The sequence below is a fragment of the Sciurus vulgaris genome (assembly GCF_902686455.1).
Source record: "Sciurus vulgaris genome assembly, chromosome: 4".
In the NCBI taxonomy this organism is placed as follows: Eukaryota; Metazoa; Chordata; class Mammalia; order Rodentia; family Sciuridae; genus Sciurus; species Sciurus vulgaris.
Window position 1 is genome coordinate 102,331,265 of NC_136464.1, and position 27,653 is coordinate 102,358,917.

At 36.8% G+C, this 27,653-nt stretch overlaps 1 protein-coding gene across 1 annotated transcript in view; it reads left to right on the top strand.

Moving 5' to 3' along the window:
• Positions 1 to 23,750, top strand: part of SGCG (sarcoglycan gamma) — an 88,607-nt gene extending 64,857 nt beyond the window's left edge. The window contains exons 6-8 of the mRNA XM_079138879.1: positions 12,774 to 12,846; positions 19,931 to 20,054; positions 22,947 to 23,750. Of these exons, the coding sequence (XP_078995005.1) occupies positions 12,774 to 12,846; positions 19,931 to 20,054; positions 22,947 to 23,120 (371 nt within the window). The 3' untranslated portion in view covers positions 23,121 to 23,750. The remainder of the gene's footprint in view (positions 1 to 12,773; positions 12,847 to 19,930; positions 20,055 to 22,946) is intronic.
• Positions 23,751 to 27,653: the final 3,903 nt, after the last annotated feature.

Sequence of the window (27,653 nt, forward strand, 5' to 3'; positions counted from 1 at the left end):
TAAGAAGAACAATATCTCATGGAGTGCGCTTCTGCATTTGTATTTTTGGTAACTTTATTCTGTACTCTTTATTAGACAGATAAGAAAAAGTAGTATGAATCTGTTAACTTTTCTTGGTGGCATAACTTTTGAAATTCTTGTTATACTCTCCTAGGAAAATGAAATCTCTGCCCATTCCTTTCTTCCACCATATTTTACCCTTTCTCTCTTTCCAACTGGTGCAACCCAAAGGCTTATCATCTATTCCTCTAACACTTATGTAATTCAATTATCTGTTTTTCAAGTTAATTTTATTCCCATTATATCAAGTATTTGGATTTCCTACATTTCTACAAAAAAAAATAAATAAATAAATAAGAAGAAGAAAAAAAAGCAATTTTGGTGAACTAAAAGTAGAATAAACTTCTCAGTACTCATATTTAACATTAAAAAGATGAAATTTAATGAAAAGAATTTTTCAGGACATATTCTAAATTCACTTGCTAAACTTCTGTAAAGAGAAGAAGGGCATAAACAATCAGACACTTGTTGAATCTATTCCATACTTTTCTGTTTCATTCTGAAAACCAATAGCAACATTATTCTCTCACCAATATTATCAAATTCTCAAGTGAAAATGAGATGTTTCTTGACCTAGAAAGTAGACTCCACCCTAACATAGTTTTATGTAATTTGTATTATCCTTAACAAAACAAACTGTAAAATTCATAACATAATATTGCAGTCTATTCTAGGCAATAGTGTCTCTGGTATCATTACAGAATGAATGACACTTGAAAGTATATCAAACTATCCCTATTTGCGGATGATATGATTATATACTTAGAGGAACCAGGAAATTCCACCAGAAAACTGTTAGAACTCATAAGTGAATTCAGTAAAGTGGCAGGTTACAAGATCAATGCTCATAAATCCAATGCATTTTTATACATAAGTGATGAATCCTCAGAAAGAGAAATTATGAAAACTACCCCATTCACAATAGCATCGAAAAAAATAAAATACTTGGGAATCAATCTCACAAAAGAGGTGAAAGACCTCTACAATGAGAACTACAGAACACTAAAGAAAGATATTAAAGAACACCTTAGAAGATGGAAAGATCTCCCATGTTCTTGGATAGGCTGAATTAATATTGTCAAAATGGCCATACTACCAAAAGTGCTATGCAGATTCAATGCAATCCCAATTAAAATCCCAATGACGTACCTTACAGAAATAGAGCAAGCAATCATGAAATTCATCTGGAAGAATAAGAAACCCAGAATAGCTAAAGCAATCCTTCGCAGGAAAAATGAAGCAGGGGGTATCGCAATACCCGAACTTCAACTTTATTACAAAGCAATAGTAACAAAGACGGCATGGTACTGGTACCAAAATAGACAGGTAGATCAATGGTACAGAATAGAGGACACGGACACAAACCCAAATAAATACAACTTTCTAATACTAGACAAAGGCGCCAGAAATATGCAATGGAGAAAAGATAGCCTCTTCAACAAATGGTGCTGGGAGAATTGGAAATCCATATACAACAGAATGAAACTAAACCCATATCTTTCACCCTGCACAAAACTCAACTCAAAATGGATCAAGGACCTTGGAATCAGACCAGAGACTCTGCAGATTATAGAAGAAAAAGTAGGTCCCGATCTTCAACATGTCGGGCTAGGACCAGACTTCCTTAACAGGACTCCCATAGCACAAGAAATAAAAGCAAGAATCAATAACTGGGATAGATTCAAATTAAAAAGCTTTCTCTCAGCAAAGGAAACTATCAGTAATGTGAAGAAAGAGCCTACAGAGTGGGAGAATATCTTTGCCAATCATACTTCAGATAGAGCACTAATCTCCAGAATCTATAAAGAACTCAAAAAACTCTACTCCAAGAATTCAAATAATCCAGTCGACAAATGGGCTAAGGAAATGAACAGACACTTCACAGAAGAAGATGTACAAGCAATCAATAAACATATGAAAAAATGTTCAACATCTCTAGTAATAAGAGAAATGCAAATCAAAACCACCCTAAGATTCCATCTCACCCCAATTAGAATGGCAATTATCAAGAACACAAGCAACAACAGGTGTTGGCGAGGATGTGGGGAAAAAGGTACACTCATACATTGCTGGTGGGGCTGCAAATTAGTGCAGCCACTCTGGAAAGCAGTGTGGAGATTCCTTAGAAAACTTGGAATGGACCCTCCATTTGACCCAGCTATCCCACTCCTTGGCCTATACCCAAAGGACTTAAAATCAGCATACTACAGAGATACAGCCACATCAATGTTCATAGCTGCTCAATTCACAATAGCCAGACTATGGAACCAACCTAGATGCCCTTCAATTGATGAGTGGATAAAGAAACTGCGGTATATATACACAATGGAATATTACTCAGGCATAAAGAATGACAAAATTATGGCATTTGCAGGCAAATGGATGAAATTGAAGAATATCATGCTAAGTGAGATAAGCCAATCTCAAAAAGCCAAAGGACGAATGATATCGCTAATAAGTGGAGGATAACACATAAAGGGGGGGAGGGAAGGGTTAATGTTAGGGTTAGAGTTAGGGTTAGGGAGGGGGGCAAGTATGGAGGAAGAAAGTACTGTATAGAGGGTAAAGAGGGGTGGGAGGGGTGGGGGGGAAGGGAAAAAATGACAGAATGAATCAAACAACATTACTCTATGTAAATTTATGAATACACAAATGGTATGCCTTTACGCCATGTACAAACAGAGAAACAACATGTATCCCATTTGTTTACAATAAAAAAAAAAGAAAAAAAAGAAAAAAAAAAAAGAAAGTATATTAAAGAAAATTGATTATTGCCTGGTAGACCGACATGGTTCTACTCACGGGTTTTCAGCTTTATGATGGGGTGAGAGCCAGGCACACTGAGTTGAAGCCCCATTTTGAGTTTTGAATCGGACCTCTCCCTGGGAAGCAGCGTGTGTTCAGATCCTCTCTGATGATGCTGGGCAGCAGCAGTGGTGACCACAGCTCCTAGTCAGCAATCGACTAACACTGTGTGTTCTGTTGCTACACTATGATGTTCAGTATAGCCTAATAGTATTACAGGCACTTTTAATTGCAATATTTTTAATTGTGATGAGTTTATTGGGATAAACCCCCTCACAAGTCAAAGAGCCTCTGTATAAGAAATACAAGTTTTGCCGATCTAGAATCTATTCCTACCTCAACAAGTCGTAGTTGCATGGCCTCAAGAAGTTACTTCGTCTCTGTTGGCTGTTTCTTCACTTCCAAGAGTGGATTGTTAATAGCAGCTTTATTCTTCATCTACTGCTGGATCAAATGGATTGCTGTGTGCAAAGGAGAACAGAGTTCTGGGCAGAGTATTACTGCAATACAGGGCAAAAGAATCCACAGGGAAAACAGTCTGCACATCAGCTTACACAGCTTCAGCCCCAAGCCATCTTTCACAGAGAATTAGGAAATTACTTTCCCTGGCCCAGAGTTCATTCCTGGCAATAACATCATAGTGGAGCAGATGAAAAAACTGAGAGCAACTATATTATTTATTACCTGCATGCATGCATGAGAACCACCTGGATATGTTATACTCATATTTATTATATTCACCCGCAGAGTTTCTGATTCAGTAGGTCTGGAACTGGTCTTGAGAATCTGCCATTGAACAAGCTTTAGGTGATACTGGTGCTACATTTTCGGGCACCACACTGAGAACAACTGCCCTACGCTAACTTGGTCAGAGTTAATAGAAAAAGCAACAGGTCAAGTAACATGAAGACACTTACTTTCAAGTTATCCTTTAAAAATAAATAAATCACAGTCTTTATTTATTTATTTATTTATTTATTTATTTATTTATTTTGGTCTAAGGCACAAAATTCTCCCAAACTCCTTTTTTTTTTTTTTCCCAGTGAGGTGAACTAAAGGAGATATACCCCACCTCTACTGACTGTGCCTTCCTTGTCATTATGTCATTACACTAAGGAGAAGTTCTTGTTGCCATGGCAACCATGAGCAATGCCTGGGTAACCAGATCTTACCTCTTCTCAGTTCTCCAATATGTTCTTGGCTTCCCCAAATTGTAATTAAAGAAAAAAAATTCTTCAATTCTGACTTTTCTTGTTTGTCTACAATGTCTGACTCACTCTATATATTGTGTAGCTCGGCCTTTCTCAACCATAACAATATTAACATTCCAATCTGAATAGTGCTTTTGGTGTGGATAAGGGGACAGTTCTGTGCATCACAGCATTTCTAGCTCCTGTACACTAGATACCAATAGCATCTTCACTGCATCCTTTAGGACAACCAAAAATATTTCAATTCACTGCCAAAAATTCCAGGGAGAAAGGGAGTAAAATCAACCCCAGCTGGGAACCTGTGGTCTATCCTAAATCTATAGTTTCTCTGGAATTCATTAGCACTTGTTTAGTGTTTATTATGTGTCCATAATTAAGCTAAATACCTAATTAAGATACCTTTCACACAATGTTTACATTTTGGCTAGGGAGATGGAAACACAAGCTAACTTGTTGGATATATTCTGTTAAGGGCAGTAAAAGATGTCTGGGCAAAGGAATTCAGGAGCAACCTAGAGAAAAGGGTCAGTTCTGCCACGGTGTAATGGGAAGAGAGACCAAGTGAGTCAGAGATTTCCCAAGGAAAAAGAAGTTCTAGAATGATGGGTATGAGTTTGTCAGAAGAAAAAATTAGGGTTATTGTTCTACACAGAATGTAGAGCATGAATGGATATTAATAAATAATTGCTAAAAATAGCACTGGTTAACATTTAAGAATCAGACTGAGTCCAACCGTAGCTGCTGCAGTGAGCAGGCATGTGACCTTGAGTGAGTACTTCCCCTCTCAGTGCTTCACATTACAAACATTGGTATCCACTGGTCACTGATTGTAGGATATTGTATAGCATCCAACAACAACTGGTTGTCATATTAAATTGCAAGTCTTGCAAAAAATACAGGATTTCAGGAAGCCAAAAATGGAGTAGAAATGCTGTGATCACTGAAAAACCACTAACTAAAGAACAGGAGAGTTAGACTTACCAGCCCTGAAGAAGTAGGTTACAAATCAACCACAAGGATGACCTCACAGATACTACTTCAAAGAGGGATCATTTTAATATTGCAGATTAATATTCACTCTTGAGATGACTGACGGTGCTCTCAATATGGCTATTATTGTTTTACAGCTAGTGTTAAATATTAAGTAAACAATGCCATATTGTGCTACTGTGGCATGGTGCAAACTTCTAAGGATGGCCTTTGCTCTTGTTATGATTCCCTCCCCTGTGAGTGAAGGGGGAATCTGTGAGTATGTCACTCTTGTGATTGTGTTATTTATATGGCAAGAGGGAAATAATCTGGGTGGCCTAATCTGACCACATGAACCCTTCATGAGCAGGGAGATTTTCTGCCTGATAACAGAAAGGGAGCTAGAGAAGTTCAAAAGCAAGCTCTGCTTTCAGGAAGATGGAGGGGGCTCTGTGACAAGGTAATTGTGGCTTCTGGAAACTGAAAGAGGGCAAATGCAGACAGCAAGAAAACAGAGTCTCTGCCCTACGATCACAGGGAACTTGAGTTCTGCCAACTACCTAAATGAGCTGGGAAGCAGCCTCTTGTCCGAAGCAGCCAGGTGAGATTCCTTTCCAGCTGCTGCCTAGGGAGACCCTGAGCTTAAAACCCTGCCAAACCCAGTGGGTAGGACCTGGGATTTACAGCACCGGGGGCTAACAAATGGACATGGTTTCTAGCAGCTAAGTTTGTCATAATTATTAACACAGAAATAGAAAATACAGCCATCATGCCATTCCAACTATGGTGGGAAAATAGTACCACACCAAACGGAACCAAATGTGATTCATTCTTTACTTAGGTAATTTCATAGTTACTACAATTATGACTAAGTTTTGTTCAATATAATAGAATGTTTTTTATGAACCTAAGTTTCTCAAGATAAACTCACACAAAACCTTTTCTCCACTATTTCCTCTGATATTTTGATCCTTATCTAAGTGAATTGACTCTAAATAGCCTTTGGATTTTCTTAGACCCGCAAAAGTAGCAACAGGTGACAGCCAAGGAAAGACCAGTAGGAGAGGAGAGAGCCTCACTCTGGGGACTAAGAAAGGAAATGGAACACTGTGCTTCGCTCTTCTTCCCACTGGTCGCTGAGACAGCTACTCTCAGCATGGGGCTACAGGAGAGGGGAGGTGCTCTTAATTTAAGACAGTGTCCTCTGAACTTTTAACTCATTCTAAATCCTCACTGGACTCAGAGAAATGTTTCCTTGCCATTGAGTGTTCCTCTGTTATTCAAATAATGCCAGAGAATAAGATGAAACTCCTTGTTAATTTTTAAACACCTTTCATAGACTTAGTCAACTAGGAGTTTACAGAATAGTTTTAAGTAAGATGCAGGGAGAAAATTAAATATTTTCACCAGCTCAGTTGGATTAACCTAGGCCTCATCCCCCCTTCAAAGTAGAATTGGTTGCCAAGTGACCAGGTAAATGTGTTTCTCTTCTTAACCCCAGTTACAGAACATATTATAGGAATAACATCAATTTTTTTTTTGTCTTCAAAAGGAACTATTCCATACCATTGTCAGAAATGACTTCTGCCAGATAATAAATTGTTAGTTAGGCTGACCCAAATATATTTTAGCTCCTTGGTAATAATTTGCTAGTTTGATTCTATTCCCCAATATTGTTTAAAATAATAGGGTCCTATCTAAAAATAATAGGTGTCCAATTCCTACCACTAATAAGCTCTAGTGATAGGCCAACTTCTTTATGCCTTTCTGAGCAGCTAAGCAGGATTATACTAAGTCAGAGTGATCTTGTAGAAATGCTGGAGTCACCCACAAATTCTCCACTGCTGACAAAAGCAGACCTAAAGAAGGAAGATTTCAACAACTGAAGAAGTGAAAATAAGCAAGGGTAAGTCCAGGTCACATACAGAGACATGAAGACAGACATCTGGAAAGTTCTTAAAGATCACCATATCCTTCAAGCCCATACCCAAGATCACTGGAAACTTTGAGAGGCAGCCTGTGGATGGCTGATGAACCTCATGCCACTGCTGAACTGGTTCTAACGACAAGGCCATAATTGTCTCAAGAAGTCTGGAGGAGGGTAGCTTCAGGCTAAGTAATTTAGGGCCCAAGTAATATTTCATTCCATGTTTTTCTCTCAGGAACTACTTTGACATCCCCTTGTGAATGCAAAATGCATCTGTCAATTCCAAGCATCACCTCCCTTTGTAATTACTTCCACTCTAAATATCTATAAGAAGACCTCAGTAGCCCCTGGAAATGGCCTCTAAGTTACCCTTCCAGCCTAGAATTCTCATCTTCAATGGCTTGCTTTCCTAAGTGGCATTTAGCTTGATTTTATTTTTGTTAACCCAATCTAAAAGAATTTTAAGGCATTCATATTCATTTTGATAACTGCTCTATTGGGGTTTATCTACATCATAATTATTTCATGGTCTTTATGTTTTTAATCTTTTGAAGTTTGAGTTCGAAATAAGCCTGATGTGAGGGGAGATAAAAAGGGATCAGATCATGGCAGGGCTTGTTGGTCATTATGGAGATGTGGGATTTGTTCAAATGCAATGGAAAGACATTGAACTGTTTTGAACAGCATGCTCATCAGACATTTTAAGATCAATCTAATCATTGCAAGAGCAAATAGATTGTTTGGAGGCAAGAATTGAAGCATTAAGACAGGATGGCATTAAATGCAGTACAAGCGATCAATGATGGTGACCTGACTATGCGGTAGCAGTGGTACAGAGAGAAGTGAATTACTCCAAATTAAGATCCAACATGTAGAGCTTGCAAGTGGATCAAGTAGGTCGCAGATGTCCAGGGAGAGAATCAAAGATTGATATTTGTTGCTGGATAATGGATTATTCTCTGGATAATGGATAAGTCTGAGGAGGAATATATTTGCACAGCAGAAAGCATCAACTTTTCATATTTTAGACATGTAATTTGAAGATACCTGTGACACAGCCACATGGATGTGTCAGTTTAGTAGCTATTGGGATGTGATCTGGCTATTGATCAGAAGAGAAGTCTAGGTTGGAGATAAAAATGCGAACTTCCTACACCAATTGAACTCTGAAAAATGCCAATATTACAGGCCACATGAAGAAGAGAGTCACGGAAGGAAAGTAAAAATGGGAGACAGTGTGGTGGGAGGGATATCTCAGTAGTCGTTTTCCTAGTACCCATAGAGACCGTGCTCCCAGAATTTGGATCCAAAAGAAAATGACAGAAATTGTCCTTGGGCGTATCATCATGGAAGTCATTGCTACCTTGACAAAGAGCATATTCATTAAAGAGCAGAGACAGTTTGAAATGGTTATGTGAGTAGAATGGGAGGTAGTTTGGCACATGGGGGGGGGGGGGGGAATGGAATTACTTTGCTTCAAACAAAAAGCCCGTATCAGTCCATAAATGCTCAGTGAATGTGTGACATTAACCTCCATAGTCATCAGTTTAGATACAAAAATCTGAGTGCATATTACCCCCTGTTTGAACAGAAGTATTAATAGTGAATTCTGGTTTTTTCCATAACTGAGGAACCTAGAAACAGCAGCATGTTGGGAAGAATGGAGCAAATAGGAGCCATTTTCCCCCCAGTTGTTGGGTTCTGACCATGAACTCCCTGATTGTTGGACGCTATCACATGAACACTTCACCTGCTCTGGCCACCATTTCAATCCATCTTCTACCACAGTCTTACTACAGACCTCCACACAAGTGTCATTTAGCATAAAATGTTCTAGGATCCAGAAGAGAAGAATGTTGTCATACAAATACTAATACTTCACTGTGGAAATGACCAGACCATCATGTCCAATCTGGGTACATAATCTTAAAAAAAAAAAGGTCAGCATTATAAAACTAGGATTTGTCTTTTTGTCTTTTTTTTCCTTTTAGGTTATACTTCCTGTATTAATAATACACATTTTATACAGGGTTATTTTAATTCATGGTTTATTTAATGAAACCTATCTTATAGTAGAATTCTTCCTATATAAAATTTAGGTTGTACGACCTCAGATGAATGCATTCTGTTTTCCACAAGGAACAAATGTTTCTCCAATTATATTTTTTTATCAAATTTTGTTTGGCAATATTGAAATTGGAGTACAAAAATAAAGGAAATATATTTATATTGAAGATGAACAACCACTTACTGAGAATCATTTTATGAAACCATGCAGGAAAATCCATTTTATTATATACAAATAAGTTCTGAGGAATATATACTTTAAGGCTGAATGGTAATGATATATTTAAGATCATATAATGTGGGCATTTACAATTTCAGTGATAGAAAAACTGCTGCTCCTATTTAAAGGTTGTATACCTATCTCTATGTACACTACCATAATCACATGAAAATATCACTAATTATTGTCATATCAGAAGTAGTCAGTATGCATGTAAAAACTGATTATTGAGTTATATTTCCTTGTAACATAGTGCAACTGACACTGAATAATTTCAGCTCATTGCAGGGAAAGAATAGAAGATGTCCTCAAATAAAAATTGCCTGAGGGTGTAGCTCAGTGTTAGGTAAAGCCTTGTATTCAGTTCCCACACCAGGAAAAATAAAATTGCTTGTGCAACTGAAATACACTGCAATTTCCAGTTTGGTTTTACAACGGGTATGTGTTTGTAGAGATTAAAATGTCTTAGCACTTCTTTTCAGTCATCTTACTATTTTGTTTATATAAAAATAGATAAAATAATGACACAGAAGTTTAAGGTCCACATTCCTTTTTTTTTCTATTACTTAGTTAAGGAAAGAAATTGTTTTTTAAATTATAGATGTTCCTTGACTTGCAATATATCCCAATAAACCCATCATACATTGGAAATACTGCAAGTTAAATGCTTTCAACACACCTAACCTACTGAGCTTCCCAGATTAATTTAACTTACCTGAAAAGTGCTCAGAACACTTACATTAGCCTACAGCTGGGCCACACCATCTAACACCCCATATCGCTATTACAGGAAGATTCAAATTCAAGTACTGATTTTACTGCATGCATATTGCTTTCACACCAGCATAAATTTAAACAATTCTAAGAAGAAACATTCTAGTTTGGGGACCATCTGTATTTGTAAAGCTTATCCTAGGTCCCTCATACCAAAGCACTATTCATGTCTCAGCAATGATTTTTAAACCACAGAAAATCTACTTCTCACATAAAACTATACTTAGGATATCTCTGCCTAATGATTGAATTGTGACTTTTTTACTTTTTCTTTTATATTTTGCAAATCAGAAGAAGCAGAGGAAAGAAAAAAAATAAAAAGGATACAAGTATCATTACTGAGTTGAATTATTTCCTGCCTCCGCCAAACACAAAACGTTGTCTATACTTCAGGCAAATTAAACATGGTACTATAAAATTTGATTGGCACAATTCATTGTGGGAACTCCAATGCTTAGTATAGCCTTACTTTACATAATGGTCCCCATTATCATTTAAGTTTGCTTAAGTGGTAGTTTAAGGAGATGTGACTTGTTATAGAATATACTGGGATCTGTTTCTCATCTGAATATAATTTGCATGAATTATAATTTTCATGAACCATTAACCTTCATTTATGTGTTCCTTTATTTCAGCTGATGCTAGTTTTTATGTTAATCATGCTACTAAATCTGGTTGTAGTTTTAAATTTTCATTTTGTGCTTATTTAAGTCTCTTTGACTTATGTACCAAAAGCTATTATTTCTTGAATGAAGACTTTCAATGTGACTTTTTATCATGTCTTGACATTTAAGTAAAACCACAAAGAAAATAATAATTATAATAACAAAACTAATATAGTTCATAAAATTGTGAAGAAAGCATAAAGGTATCGGGGCTGGAAGTGTAGCACAGTTTTAGAGTACTTCCCTAGCATGTGCAAGGCCCTGGGTTTGGTCCCCAGCATAGGAAAAAAAAAAAAAAAAGAATGTGAAGGTATTAGGAATTGTTTAATTAGCAAGGGCTGCTTCTGAGACCTTTAGCCCAGCATGATAATTTCTCAACCTAGTCCAGGAAACTTTCACAAGGGCATTTGTTTCTGAATGTCTGATATCAAAACCAATACAATGGTAGATTAGAAAATAAACATTTTAATTATTTCAGTGTTTCCTAAAGAAGAAAGACTGCACAGTATGAAGATAAGTTCTGAGATCCCTGTGGAATCAAGAGTGAGATATATATTACTTGTAAACTACAGCAACATCCCTAAACCAGGGGGAGGGGCCTAAACCAGAGGAGGCCTGAGACAAGGCAGGGCCTGAACTAGGGGTGGGGCCTGAGGCAGGCTCCAGCCACCAAGGTAAATCATGACAGGTACATGCAGGCATGTCCATCCATAATACGCAAGAGGAGAAATATTTTAGACATAATATGAATAATGAAGTTGCATTTCCATGTTGGATCCTTTATATTTCCATAATGTATACTCATGACACTTTCCTGCCCTGGTTTACGGTTTATCTTCCAGTACTTGCCCATGAGCTACATTCATAAATGTCTATACATTTTAAGGTTCAGACTAAATACCTTTTTCCATATCAAATCTTCTCAGCTCTCTTAAAGTAATTCTTCCCTGCCTATGACCTCCAAAATAATTGAGTTGCACTTTGCTACTGGCACATCATATATCATTGGTTATTTGTGTATGAAAAACCCAATAGCATATAGATTAAAATGTGGGCTCCAGGTTCAAAGTTCAGTTCTGCAGTTAGCTGTCCTATCCTAGGAAAGCAAATTAACCTTTCTGTTCCTCAGTTTCCTTGTTGGGAAAATATTATCTTATTCATAAGGGTCAAAATATTAAGATAGGACATAACAAACTGTGTCATTTTCAACTGTATCTCTTTACCCCAAATGACAGAATGTCTGGCATTTAATTAAGTTTTCAGACTAATGAAAATACAAATGTACCAATTCCTAGAATTAGAAGGTCTATTTTAAATATTTAATTTTTTTCTGTGCATTAGACACAAGTGGCACAACACAACTTTTACACATAAAATCTAGATAATTAGTTAACTTATTGTTACCTACAAAATAAAGGCCTATGCATCTTTCAGCATGAATTCTTTTCAATTTGATAGCTGATATTGTACTCTAGTTTAAAAATAAACCTGCAGATTTTGAATCATTTTGAAAATCACACTTTGTTGATAGGATATTGTTGTAGCCTAGAAAAGTAACCAAGCAGTTGTGCCTTTTTTTTTTAAACGAAACATCTGTACTGAAACATCTGTACAAATTCAACAACAAACAATAAAATCTGTGCCTTTTTTTTTTTTTTTTTTCTGACTGAAACATCTGCACAAATTCAGCAACAAACAACAAAATCTACAGGTTGAGAGTCCCTTGTCCAAAATGCCTGGACCAGAAATGTTTCAGATTTTTAAAAAATGTTAATAGATGATGAGAAATCTTGGGGATGAGAGCCAAGTCAGAAGGTGAAAGTCATTCATGTTTCATATGTACCTTAAACACGTAGCTGAAGGTAATATTACATTTTTGACTGTGACCTGTCCCATTAGGTGAGCTGTGAACTTTTCCACTTGTGACACCTTGTCAGTGCTCGAAAAGTTTCAGATTTTGGAACATTTTGGATTTCCAGATAAGGGATGCTCAATCTGTGTCAACTGAATGTTTTATTTCTTTGCATGCCACTTATTTTGCTTTGGTTCTGGATACATCTTTGGTTTTTATTCAGGGCCTGAAGGAGCTCTTTTTGAACACTCGGTGGAGACACCCCTTGTCAGAGCCGACCCATTTCAAGACCTTAGGTAAGAATTTTTGTTCCAATTTAAACAAACTCTTACAGAAGATAAATGGGTATGGTACAATAATATGCTAGCTTTTGTTGCCAGATTATTTCTTACTGCATTAGTTGGCTTTATTTTCTTGAATTGCTGCATGTAACCAGTCATTATTTATTGAACTCCAAAATAAGACTAAAGTTCTATTGATTATCCACTACTCTTTTCTCTGAGTACCATGCCTCTTCACTCTCCCTGTCCCCGCTGCTTTATTCAGACTCTGTACCATTTTAACAGCCTACTCCTCACTCCAGCTTGTTCCTCTCCACATTGGTATCAGAGTGACTTTTCTCATTGAGAACCGTTTAAAATACTTCATTGATTCTGCATCAGCCATAGGAAAATCCATAAGCCCAAAAGTGGGTGCTCATGGCCTTTCATGCTCTGGACTGTGACTGGCAGCTGTCTCCTCCTTATCTGCCCTCCCAGGCTTGAGTGGCTGCCATGCCCTCCCACCCCTTACTTTTGCACAAGTTGTTCCAACTGGCTGGAGGGCCTTTCTTGCTATACCATCCATCTCTACCCCATCTGCAGACAAGGCAAAATCTTTGCACCTTTTAGTGAAAGAGAATGGTACCCATACAACTTTGAAATTTGCAAAAGGCAGTCTTAAAAATGTTAGTTTACTTTGATTTTTTTCCTCTCGTCAGAGTCTGTGTGCCTGTGTATATTTCACCTATCACTAGGCTACTAAGTTACTAAGTGGTATCTGTCAATTCCAATAAGATATTTGTGTTTTATATCAAAAAACAAATAATATTCTTTAAAATACATGATATTAAAGTCTGAATATATCACTTTAAATCACATTTAAAAGTTGAAGTGTTTATAGGACAATTACCGTATTATAATGCATTGTGTATAACAGGGAAAACAAGGTTCCATAGGGATCCCAGCTTTACATGGACCAGCCAGATGACCTTGGTCAAACTAATTTTTTGAGATTTTTTTTCATCCAATTGGCATTATAAATATTAATAGTAGTCCCTACCTGTCATTTTTATTATTGTTATATTAAATAGATATTCACACTAATAGGAGTTAGGAAATTAAACATTTTTTTTATTTTATTTAATATCTAATTCAATATTAAAGGCAAATAGAACTTCAATTTATCATATCCCTTACAGAACATTTGTAACATAAAAATAAAGTGTGGATATAATTAAATTACTCTAATGTTCATTAATTTTGATAAAGGACCATAAGATTGATATTAAAGAATTATTATAAGGAAGAAAATATTTTACATTCTGAAGACAGAAAAATTATTCAATATCTTTAAAAATAATCCCATTAACACCATTTTGAAAGAGCAAAATAATATAAGTTCTGGAGATACTAAAACACTTTCAAAAGTAAAGTTTAAAATATGTAGCTCTCAAAAATAATTCATCTTATGTTTTCCTATTAGGACATAAACCTGCTAGCTTTTACCACAGACTCTTATTTAAAAAGAAGACAAAAGAATATTCTGTTGCTTTCTAAAAGGTGTTACTTAGGATTATATAATCCAAGTGTTATGACCAAAGAGATCAAGTAAATATTGATATCACAAGGAATTACTTGAGGCATTGGTAAGGATGGAAGGTATTAACCAATTCACTGAATACCAGTGACTGCCTGGGGCTTTCACAAAATATATCTCATTTAATCGTCAATCCAGCATTAAAATGTAAACAATATTGTCCCCATTTTGTAAAGGAGGAAAATGAGATCGAGATAGTACTGTGTTCTAAGTTACAAAACTAAAAATGTAGTTGTTCCATAGTTCAAATTCATCTCCAACTCTAGAGGCCGTGTACTCCTAATCACTGTCCCCAGCACCAAGTGGACTCTTGAATGATTTGTTCTTTTATTTACTTTCAGTTTTCATTGATTGATTGCCCAATGGTCCTATTTTCTTCTGCAAACTCTTAACATAAATTCTTTCACTTTTTTATTTCTGGGTCCAGTAGCATTACTATTCCTGACCTGAGTACATGAAAAAGATTCCAAAATATCCTAATGGACCTAAGAAAATATTTAGTATGATTTTTGGAAGGTTTGGATCACAGTGCCTTTATAAATATATCTCTGAAATATACAGGTTTATTACAATTTAAAGTTTATTTGTTGAATGTTAGTCATAGAAGGAAGAGTTATTATTTTCTTGAATAAAAAATAAACAACTTGTATGGAAGCTAAATTTATATGATCTCTGGAGAAATCATTCACAGGTAAGTGGGAACTCTGATATGTCACTTTAAAGCTAGCTTTCAGTCATACATGATATAATTTATTCTTTTCCAAAAAATCAGCAAAAATATATTGAAGCGTTTATGCACCAGAATCTATGATACATGGTAGTTGTATGGGATCAAAGACACTGTTTCTGATCTTAATGAGTTAACAACCAACTAGAAAAAGAAACATGCTCACAAGTGACCAGTGTAATTAGTTGCTCTGATGAAAGGGAACAGAAGGATGAAATAAAATCTCCTAGGGTGATCTGAAGTGACGTCCCAGGCAAGAAAACATTTGAATCCTCTACAACCACATAGCCAAATTATTATTTGTAAATTTCTGGGAGTAACGTCTAGCACTGAGTCTTTCTTCATCAGCTACGTAAAATGATCAAACACGGAAACATTTGCTCCTTTGCAAATACTTGTAAATACTGAAACTTATTTAATAAGAGTTTATAAGCATTAAGCTCAACTAGAAACTAAAAGAGAATATTTTCCAGGTCCCAGTAATAAAGAAAAAGCTCATGGTCAGAGCAGAGGGGAAACTGAGTCAAGGTACCCATGGGAAATCCCATAGACTAGGGACTGGGACTTTAGTGGGGATACAGGGACTGAGATGCCCAGTGTGCATGAAAAGCCTGGGCTGAGATGACTCCTAAGTCCTGGTCCTATGAAACAGGTGTATCCAATAGAGTCATCCCCAGCAGTCCTAGGTCTACAACCAATTAAATCATTGTCACCATCATAATCAGTTAAATCAGGTATCAATAGGAAAGATATAATGAAAAAAGTAAACAAGGTTCAAAAGCTAAAAATGAATTCATTAAATAACTGATGAAAAAGTAAGCAGAAATGACAAGAATTTTGAAATATTTATAGTATTTTTATTTCTACCATGATTATTTCTTTTAATTATATTTAGTTGAGGCTCAATGTGATAATTATATATATGTGTATATATATATATATACACACACACACACACAATGTAAAATGTTCAACATCAGTTTAATTAGCATTTCCACCTCCTTAAACATTCATCATTTCCTTGATGTTGAGGGCAGTCTCAGCTCCGTCATAGGGAACTGCTCCCTCTTGTCGGGGCGGTACTCTCATTATGGTGGTCTGGCTCTGCTATTCTGGAATCCAAGATGACTGCAGGTTTAGGGCAATGACTGGAGATATCCAGGTGCCACTTCAGGGTGTCTGGGACAGAATGTTATAAAAGATGGCAGGTCAATGACCCTGCAAATCTTGAAAATAACTTATCTTGGTGTCTTCCACTTAACGTGGGGTGAGACTGATTAGGTAAATTTTGGGCTAGAAAACCTTGTATTACCAGGTTTTAGATACTCCTTGAGTGATTAACATGTCTTCATGAAGAACTGAGCAGAAATCTGACTCACAGTTGAAGGCAAAGGGGACTGATACAAAATGAAGGCACAGATGCCAGGAATTATCCTTCTTTCAATTACCCATTGGGCACCTGCAGGCCCAAGTGTGTTTTAGCACAGGCAATCTAAGTCCCTATCATAATTGAGAGCTCAGGCTCCCCCAGTTTTTGTGGTACTTTTAATGGGTAACACGGTCATGAGTTGAGCCTCAGGAGCACATCTGCCCTTTGTCCCATGGTAATCCCTAACTTTCTCATTCTCAATGCCAATTCATAAAAAAAAAAAAAAAAACAAAACAAAACAAAAAAAAAAAAAACCTCAAGATGCTCACTGCTCAGTTTCAAGGTTTTTTTACAGAGGAGGAAATCTGGTTGGTTAGGTGTTTTAAAAACTAGAAAGGGACAAAAGTTTAAGAATAATTGTACTTGACGCTACAAAGATTTTTAAGACACATAGTAAGTATGGAAGTGTTAATCAGTTTTCATTTTTGAATGTCATTTTCATACCTAAAATTATAAATGTGGAGTTATTATTTTTGTATAAAGTTTTTTTTTTCCCAAATGTAATATTTGAAAATAAAATGATGTTTCCAAAAACACTTATTATTTTTAGGAAATTTCTAAAGAAATATAAATTCATGTTGTTTATCTTTACTATAAAGTATATTTATTAAATTTCAACTTTTCAAATATTGGAAATTATTGTATGGTCTATAAATTAATTACTCATCCTTCAGCTCTTGATAAACCCATGAAGTTCTCGTCCCCAAATGAAAGCTATTTCCTTATCATATTTGTACTTGTGCTTTCTGGTCTCTCATCATACTTACCAAATTTTGGCTTACTCTAAGTTTGAAAATGTTTAAAACTGAGATATTACCCCTATTTTCCCATAACTTTTGTCCTTTTTTTGAATGGCACTTCATGACATGAACAATGCATATTAAGGTCATACATTATTGACTAGCCATGTTCTAAAACCTCAACTAAAAGTGAATATCAACAAAGTTTTGGGAAAAATTACTGAATTCTATTTATTTTTATTTTTATTTAAAAAGAAGCATAATTGAAGATTCATCTACTTTAGAAGGAAATCATACTAATTGATTATTATTATTTTTTCTTTTTTTTGGTAATACTTCAACTGTGAGGTCTCCCAAAGCCAACTTCTCTTTCAAAGACATCTTTGGTTGAATTAACAAGAAGAGACTCAAATTCTGAAAGAAAAGTCAAGGTCTCATGTTCTGAAGAGAAAACTGCTATGAAGTGACAAAAATATTTGATATGGAAAGAAAATATATACACACAAATGTGCATATAAGCATTTGGATATAGTTCTTTACAATCATTAGGATGTTTCTGTCAAGGGCAGGCTGCATATGTGAAGATTATATCACGAATAGGGTAGGAAGGGGGATTGCTGGAGAATGATATTGGCCAAATTCTATTATTATAGTGTGTGCAGGTATGAATATGTAATAAATCCCACCATTATGTACAACTATAATGCACTAATAAAAAATGTGGGGAGGAAAAGATTATATCGCCTGCTGAGGCCATAGCCATCTTAGCTTGTATAAGTACACTCTGTGACCACTGTGTCATACCCTTTCACCCAGCCACATTTCTACCTGGCTGTCCATTCTTCATCAACTCTAAGCATACAATAGACAGTTCTCCCTGGGTCTTGGGTCTCCCTTCTTGAATGCACCCATGCCATGTAAAACTTGACTAAACAAATCTGCTATGCTTTTCTCTTGTGAACCTGTCTATTGTTGGAGATGTGTTGGCCATGACCTTTTTGATGGTTAGAAAAGGGATCACATCTTTCCACCCTGCAGGAGTAAATGGTCATTTTGAACTCATTTTGTTGTCCATTAATGACTGGTCTTGGAAACATTCGACCTCACTAGGATCTTCAAGGGCATGCATGGATGGCCTGAAACGGACCAGGTCTCTCAGAGTTGCCTATGTGCTCTGCCTTCCCTTCTGCCCAGACAAGGAAAGTATAAGCAATTAGCAGAGGTCAAACTGGCAGGCTGGACCAGAGCGAGTACATTTAGACACAACAAAGTGTTTCCTCATAAGTTGAGCCTGACCTAATTTGACAAATAAATTCCATAAATATCTTTTAAGAGTTTTCTCATACTCAAGATTTTAAAATGTGAGGCAAGTAAAATTTTATGTGCTCAGATATCTGTACAAAAATGAAACTTCATCTTCTATAATAATGATGGGAAAATAATTAACAATTAAAGGTAGTATCCATCTGATTTAAAACTCTACCAAGGGATATAACTCAGTGGTGCAGTGTTTACCTACCACATGTGAGGCCCTGAGTTGGAACCCCAGCATTAAAAAAAAAAAAAAAAAAAAAAAAAAAAAAAATCCATCAAATAAATATCATTCAAAATCAAATTCATTCTTAGGGTATCTCTCCTTAAACCACATCCCTTTCTCTCTCCTTTCTAACCCTATTCCCATCCAGTCCTACCCTGCATTGCAAAGGATTTTGAATTGCATTTCTGACTGTTGAACCTCTCACTGATCTTTACACATTAGTGTGAAATCAGCTTTTCAAACTTTTGGGCTAAACAGCTGAAAAATATTTCAAGTGCTCACATTGTGCCATCTGGTGGAAATTTATTTTTCTCCAGGTAGAGGAAAATAAAGATTTTTCTGGCCCTGTATAGTCCTAGATCTTATTCTGATAAATTTTACTAAAACAAAGCCAGCTGAGGTCAACTCCATTCTATTGGCTTTATCAGTTCAGTGTTTTTCCAAAAGAAATTTTTTCATCTGCCCTGTAATCTTTCTAAATTAAATAAAGGGAGGGAGGAAGGAGAGAAGGAGCAAGGGAGGAAAAAAGGAAGGAAGGAGGAAAGAAGGAAAAAAAGAAGGAAGGATAAAGAAACCTAGGCCAAACATAGGTCCAATGCAGGTGTTGTTCTTAAATCAGTCTTTTGTTTTCCAAATAAGTTGGTGTATTAAATAAATATTCTAATAGTTTTATGAAATTATTCACAAATGGCATTTTTCTTCTGGTATGAAATACCACTGTTTAATTATACCAGCTGAACCCTGCACAGGATTAGGACTAAAATTTTTAAAGGACACTAATTTCATAGGCTCTTGTTGATAGCACATTTTAGCACATTTATTTCTTTACTACACATTAGTTTTTGATTTATCAATTAATAATGCACAGTATGTCGGCATTTAGGAACAACCTGAAGATTCTGCATCCTTTGTTAATTCTATCTTCTCTACTAAGCTATTGCTTGAGGGATGGTTAGGGTGACTGTTTTTTCCTTTCCCCTGAGTTCAAGTGATGCTTCTGGCTCCGCCTCCCAAACAGCTGGGCACTACACCTGGTTCAAAGCTGACTTTTTAAATAATGTCTTTTCTTGGCTTCTTTTTCTCATTTCAGGTTAGAATCCCCCACACGGAGTTTGAGCATGGATGCCCCAAGGGGGGTTCATATTAAAGCTCATGCTGGGAAAATCGAGGCACTTTCTCAAATGGACATCATTTTTCAGAGCAGTGATGGAATGGTGAGTTCATCCGATTGTATGTCCTGGTGATAATCTTCCTGAGCCATGTCCATCGAGGTTTCAGATATTAAATTCCTGGTTGTTTCAATGAAACATTACGAAAGGCATATTGTAGACAAAGTGAAAGGAAAGCAATAGACACTTCAGCTTTGAAAGGGTCAAGAAAGGTGAGAAGTATTCTACCTTAGGTCAGGACGCTTTCTTTGGCATTTGTGCTATCCAATCACTTGTGGTTTTGTTTTTGTTTGTTTGTTTTTCTTTTTTCAACTTTGTAAAAACGTTAGAAACTTTCAGGGCTTACAGAAAACATATTTACCGTTTCCTAGTGACCCAACTACTCTCAGGCTGGCCGCCACTGGGGGTGACGTGTGAATGACAGACATTCTCTGGTAGTACCCAGGGCACTACGGCTGCTCACACAGGATTAAGTTTAAATGAGATGAAAGATGAAAGAATAAGAATGTTTTTTTGAAAGTCAGCTACAGTAAGGATACAATCTGGAACTTCAAGTCTAGAAATAAATCACTACCCTTACAAGTCAAAATCACAATGAGACAATGAAGCACATGTCACTCAGTGTCACTTGTTGGATAGTGTTTATTTTTTAAAAGGAATGGCCACAATTTCAGTCAGCCAGAAAAATCAGGTATGCTAGAGATGTTCCTAAAGCTCTAGGAAAAAACCCAGGATTTGGCAAAAAAAAAAAAAAAAAAAAAAAAACCTGATTCCAATTACATGATACAGTCTTACAAATGTGCACAAATATCTGATCTCATCTTCTCTCACCTGTCCCTAGGTATTTTCATGTGTGTTCAGGCACTGGTCCATGGATTTTCTTTTAAAACTTCCAACTTAACTACAATTTGCAGTGAATGGTGCATGTTATGTTGGTTATGCCTCCAGCGCATGAATTGGAATAAGTCTGTGGAAGCTGTTGGTACAGGGGAGGGTACATGGATCCCCACACTCCTTCCCCAGCCCTGCCACATCATCACGCCTGTGAAAACGTGCAGACCCTGCACATATAGCACAGTGCAATGGGCTGAGCATTCAGCTGCCAGTCAAAAAGCCCCAAGTTCTACTGCTAAATTATTACCCAAGTTCAGAAAAGTTCACTGGCCCTCCTGGGCCTGTCTCCTCATTTATCAAGCAGGGAAAATATTTGCTTAACTATGTTACAGGGTCTGGAGACATTAATGTAATATTTTGAAATGACATTAATATAAATCGGAAGGCACAGTTGAGATGAACATGGAGGAGATACCATCCTCCAGCAGACCATGAGAGGTTGCTTCAGGGTGAGTGGACAGCACCTAATAGCTAGCAGTCACCTGGAGAAGCCCCCAGTTGGAGCTTTCAAGGAGCAGAAAAAGACAGAAATGGAAAGCAAGAATTTTGGAATCCCACTGTTAATATATCACCCTCAAAAATGTTAAACTGATCTTAATTTTGAAATAATATTACTTATTTTCATGAATTAGGCATCCTTTTTACAAATAGCACACAACCAGATCCATAATTAGAGTTGATATTTCTTATTACTAGGAGCTAGTTCAAAGTGAAGAGGCAGATTTTCAGCCCCCCACCAAATATTATCCCCTAAGGGCAAATGAAAATGAGCAAGGAAGTGGTACGTGGGCTGCCAGTGGCTACAGTTTGCCAGAGGAGTAGAAAGAGAAAATTAACAGCTAAAAAACAAGTAGAAAAAAATTGTTCAATTAACCACAAGGAAAGGGAAGGGAGAGGCCAACAAGTTAAAAACACACCGGGGAAAAGCAAGTGCCCAAAGGGCACTGGACAACTGTGTTTCTAACAATAACTCCCATTTGATTTCCTCTACTCTAACAACGTGCCAGGCCACGCAAGGCAAGATCTGCCTGTCCTGCTGCTAGCACCATGCACACAGGGGCAGCATCTCAGGGAGAATGAAGAAAGCAGACACCAGTTGATTAAGACTGAAATTCATGGGTTACAGGTATATGAAATAAAGGGAGGACCTAACCTTGTCAGCAAGAAAGAAAATTATGCCTACCCACAACATATTTTAATTCCAACAAGTGAGCATACTGGAATGGGTCAGGATTAGCTAGCAGCTCCTGCTCAGTGTGATGATTCTTATTTCCTTATCAAAAATGTCTCCAAGCTTCCATCAATGGCTATGTGCTTGCATTTCAGTTTAACTAAATTATAATATGACCACACAATCCACTCACTTTCATTGTATTTGAATTGGCTTTCATCAGGTAAGTCTATTGTTTTCAGCATCTGGGAGAAGTGGAAATTCAAACAATATTAAAATGTTAGGGCAATGGTTGATATGGTGAATTTAATTGTCTCTCAAAGGAAAACAAAATCAAATAATATCAGGATAAATTCCAACATTAGCAGGTAAAAATTATCAAGATGAATCTATTTCTATGAAATCTATGTCATCCTAATAAGGAGATGATTTAACATGAAGTCAAAGTGGATCCCAAGATACATGTGAATTGGCAAAGAACTGTGGTTTTGTCAAATAATTCTCAAAGGAATTTTTAGGAGTGTAGCATCATAGTACCAAAAAGCAATCCAGTTTATTGAACACACAAATTGTAAGGGCAAAGCATTGGTGTCATGAGTGGTCAGTTTTCCCAGCTGGACAAACTCAATGGGTAAAGGAAAGAGTGGCCTCCCCGCAATTTGGAGGAGGAATTGTCAAGCCCCTGCCTGTGTGCAAATGTGAACTAGGTTTTTCTATAACCAGACAATTGTGTTGTGGCTTAAGTAAAGTCAGGTGCCTGTTTTATTTTCTATGAGAAGAAACTAATCTTCTTGAAATATTGTGAGAATGAGTTTCCTGTTGATCCATTTCATTCCTCCTTAACATCTCATCCCTTACTTTCTCTCAAACAGCTGATGCTCGATGCTGAAACCATTTGTTTACCCAAGCTGGTACAGGGGACTTGGGGTCCCTCTGGTGCCTCCCAGGGACTCTTTGAAATCTGCGTGTGTCCCGATGGGAAGCTGTACCTGTCCGTGGCTGGCGTGGGTACCACGTGCCAGGAACACAGCCACATCTGTCTCTGAACCACTGCTGCTTCCACAGAGAACCTGCCTCATTTCCCTGGGAAGCGTGGCCTTGAACCCTTCCACTTAGGGAGCAGCGAGATGTCCTACAACACTGAGAGGATGAGATGTGGGAGGAGGACAGGCTTTCCAAAGGAACGCATGAGGAACAATGTCATGGAAGTATTCAGACAGACGACGCGACCTCAAAGTGACACGTGGATGTTAGATACAAAAACCAAAATGTCAGAAGAATGTTTATTCCACTGGATTAATTTTCAGCTCAACAATTGTGACTTTTCTTAGCCTCCTTCTCCATCTCTCATACATGTCAATGTCCAACGAAACGTTGAATTGTGATGTGGAATTAATTTAATTTGTTCAACTGTGGATATCTAACTCTCCCCAAAAGTAGAGCTGGTCAATACTAAAATGCCCCAAAGTCTGTACAGAGTCTCCTTTATAGCAACTCATATTCTCCCTTCAGTTTAATGCAGTGTGTCTGTCTTCACAAGAAACTTTTCAGGTTTCAAAGGGAATTTAGATTGATCTGATTTTCAATATGTAGTCAAGGGAACAAATTAGTTATTTTATATATATATATATATATATATATATATATATATATAATCAATGAGCAATAAAAATCAACCTACTTAATAATATTCTCCCTCAAGATACTGATGACAAAGACTCAGGGCAAGTCACAGGTCACAGAGAACTACTGGAATTCATCCACAATATGACCAGCATAGCTATTTTCTCTGGAAACACTGATACACTGTCATTCTACCCAAAACATCAGACTGTATAATAACTGTACAAATGAGATAGGGCTAATTGGACAAATAAAGAAACTGAAGCCCAAAGTGTTTTTTTCATCTTCCAGGATCAGCGAGTGAGTGGGTGGGACCCTACCTGCTCAGGCTGCATGCTTCCCTCTATACCACAAAGACTGGATACAACATTCTAAATCCCTTGTGACCTTTGGTGAAAGTATGTTTAATGTGACAAGTAGTCATGTGGGTTGATCAAACCATTTGGGAGGATCCAAACCTATGAAAGCAGGTCCATTTTGTGGATGCCTGGCATGCACTTTGAAAAATGTGCCCCACTACAGAAAGTGATGGGATTTGTTTTTGTTTTGTTATAATCAGTGCTATAATAAGAATCCCCAAACAGCTAAAGATGCAGCAAGACTAACAGTATTGGAACATCCTAATTATAGGATGTATACCAAGTTCAAGTTCATATTCCAGTCTCAGAATCAGGAGAAAGAACTATGTCTATGCTGCTTTAATGAGATGCTCATTTAACAGTGTAGCCACTTACAACTCCCTGATTTTTAAGTAGTTAGTATACATACACTCATACAGTTGCAAAATATAAGGTGTTCCTTAAGCAGTTAAGAGAAAATTCTAAATGCAATGTTCCTAAAGTTTTGCGGGGGGTGGGGGGATGCTTCTAATTATAAATTGGTATCCACCTTTTCCATTTAGTTAAATCCTGAATTTTAAAATTAATACTGCATTCTTATCACAACATTCCTATAGTCATAGTAAATCATTCTGCTTTTTCATATTTACTCTCCTGTTCCATGTCTGTACAAAACAAACGTCTTCAAGCTGCATTCTCCAGAGCAATAAGGAATTTATCCCTTGTTAGAATGAAAAACTTAGATGGGCTGTATCCTAAAATTATTAATATTTTATATGATGATTTAAATTTTCACTGAAGGTCCAACATAATGATAAACACACCTAATTAGGTGTATAGACAGACTCATATTAAGTGGTTGTAGACTATGGAGTGTTGATGTTTTAGGGATCCAAATATAACACCTTTATGAACCAGCTAAAATGTAGACACATGAATCAAAAAGATGAAGATAAAAATATAAACTTTAATTGTGGAGACATTGAGCTTGCAGCAAAGAGGAGGAATGAATAAAAGGAACTCTGGAATCACAGGCAGAACTGCAGGCTCCTAATGCTCATGGTTCCCTACATAGGGAAGGGAAAGACCACCTTTTCTGAAGGCCACCAAACACACTAAAAAGTTAGAGCCCTTCTCCCCAGTTCACCTACTGGGCAAGCCTTACTTCTTTTTTCTTTCTTTTTTTTTTTTTTTTCATTTGCTTTTAATTTTTTTTTATTTATTATTTGATCTAATTAGTTATACATGACAGTAGAATGCATTCTTGCATTTTGATAAATCATACATAAATGGGAGTATAATTTCTCATTTTTCTGATTGTACATACTGTAGGATCACATAGGTCATGCAGTCATGTATGTACATGAAGTAATAATGTTTCACTCTACTATCCTCCCTACTCCCATACCCCTTTCCCTCCCTGCACTCCCCTCTACCTAAAGTAACTATTCTTCCCTATGTGAATTAGCATCCACATATCAGAGAAAACATTCGGTCTTTGTTTTTTTGGGTTTGAAAGCCTTACTTCTTTAGGGAGGAGTGAATGAGGGCAGAAGTTCTGAAACCCTGAACACTAGTGTTTTTGTGTCTGCTTCATATGGTTCTTCGTCCCCTTTTTTCCCTGATTTAAAATAGCATTGCTTCTTACTTGGCTCTCAGTCTTCTCTGGATTTTAAATGCCACTTAAAATGCCATTTAATATCGCTGTGGTTTGGAAGTCAAATAAATTTTGTAGAAAGCATATTTTCAACTAAACAAACACCATGACTTCAATTCTGTCTTCTCAGAAGCCAGGTTTTGTATTCATGGTAAAGGAGAGTACTTCCAGAACCACTTGTCAATTATAAAAGAGAAAGACAACCAGGTGCAGTGGCACACACCTGCAATCCCAGTGGCTTGAGAGGCTGAGGCAGGAGAATCACAAGCTCAAAGCCAGCCTCAGCAACTTAGCAAGACGCTGTCTCAAAATTTAAAAAACAAAAAAATAAGAATGGGCTGGGGATATGGTTCAGTGGTTAAGCACCCCTGGGTTCAACCTCTGATACAAAACAAAACCAAAAAAGCACAAGTTTTAAACTCATTATTTAAATAAATAAATAAATTTAACAAATTTGGATTTAGAATATAAGTTGACTAATTTCATGTTAATAGATAAATCACATCAGGCTGGTTAGATTCATGGAAGGGAATGTGCCTACCATATCCCAGCACCTACCACATGTAATATCTGCAATATGCTCAGGTGTTTTACTTTTTATTTTGCTTCACCTGAATGACACTACTTTAAGTCAGGTCTCTTAACACAAGAGAAATTAAAACAAAATTAAGAAACCAAAGTTTTAAGAATTCCACCCATAGACTTCAAGGTTTGGCTCCTGTCCAAGCCTTTCTAGCCTGCAGGCCTGTACAACAGATTTTGAACTTGCCAGCTCCACGATTAGAAGACAATTCTTGGCACTAAATCAGTATCTTTTTCTCTTTCTCTCCTTTTCCCCCACTGGTTGTTTCTCTGGTAGAATCTGGATTGAAAATGGCTAAAATCATCTATGACTGCTGATTTGGTCTACCAGCACTGCAGACATCATTCTGGAGACCTACAAAACATTCAAGGTAGAGTAAATGTCAACTGACACTCAAGGAAGAAGTAAATCCCTCCCATTGAGACCTGTGAACAACTTCCCATTGTTTCGCTGAACACTGTAACATTCTACCCCAGTTTTTCTTGCGCTCACAGCAGTCCCTGCTCCCTAACCCTGCTTCATTAACTAAACGCATCATGCAGGTTTCTAGCCCATTTTGGCACAGAAACTATGTACAAGTTGGTCATCTTGCTAGGGATGCCCTCTCCCCTGCCCCATGGCAGGGCACTACTCCACCCCTGCTACTCAGGGGCACCCGTGTTCCACTGTCCTTTAAAAAGAAAACATGGGGAAATTTTTTAAAGCATAAATAGCAAAATACATAAATTGAGTTCAGGATCAAAATTTCTTAGCCTCCATTTCAAAATCTAAAGATATCTGAAAAATGAAATATTTTCAAATATGTCAGTTACAAACTACTGGTGGCAAAACCTGACCTGACTTTATATGAAGCTATTTGTCAGGTTTATGTATTCAACTTAAGTGTGGATATTCATAGGGTTTCTGCAGAAATACTGGTAGGTTTGACTACAGTGTGCTGCCTGTAATCATTATAAACACATATATGCCCTCATATTCACTTTCTAAAATCAAATCCTGAAACTCATTTGGATCTGAGTATTTCATATACATGATTGTGAACTTATATTGTATAGCTTTTTAAATTTTAGAAAAACACAAAAATCCAATTAGATCAACTTAATAAAATCAAACAAGGTTTTCTGTATAATTTTTAATACTGAAAAACAACAAAAAATGTTCTAAGTGCTGAGTCTAAGCTTCAAAGCAGCAAGCACTTTTTAAATAAAGCTTGACAGAATTTGGGTAACCCCAGAAGAGAGAGCTGCTTGGCCTCATCTGCCTGACTTTGTGCCTCAGATATAATGAACATTCTCTGGCAATTATTAAATAGAATGCAAGTAACAATAAATGTTGGTGAAAATGTGGAGGAAAAGGTACACTCATACATTGCTGGTGG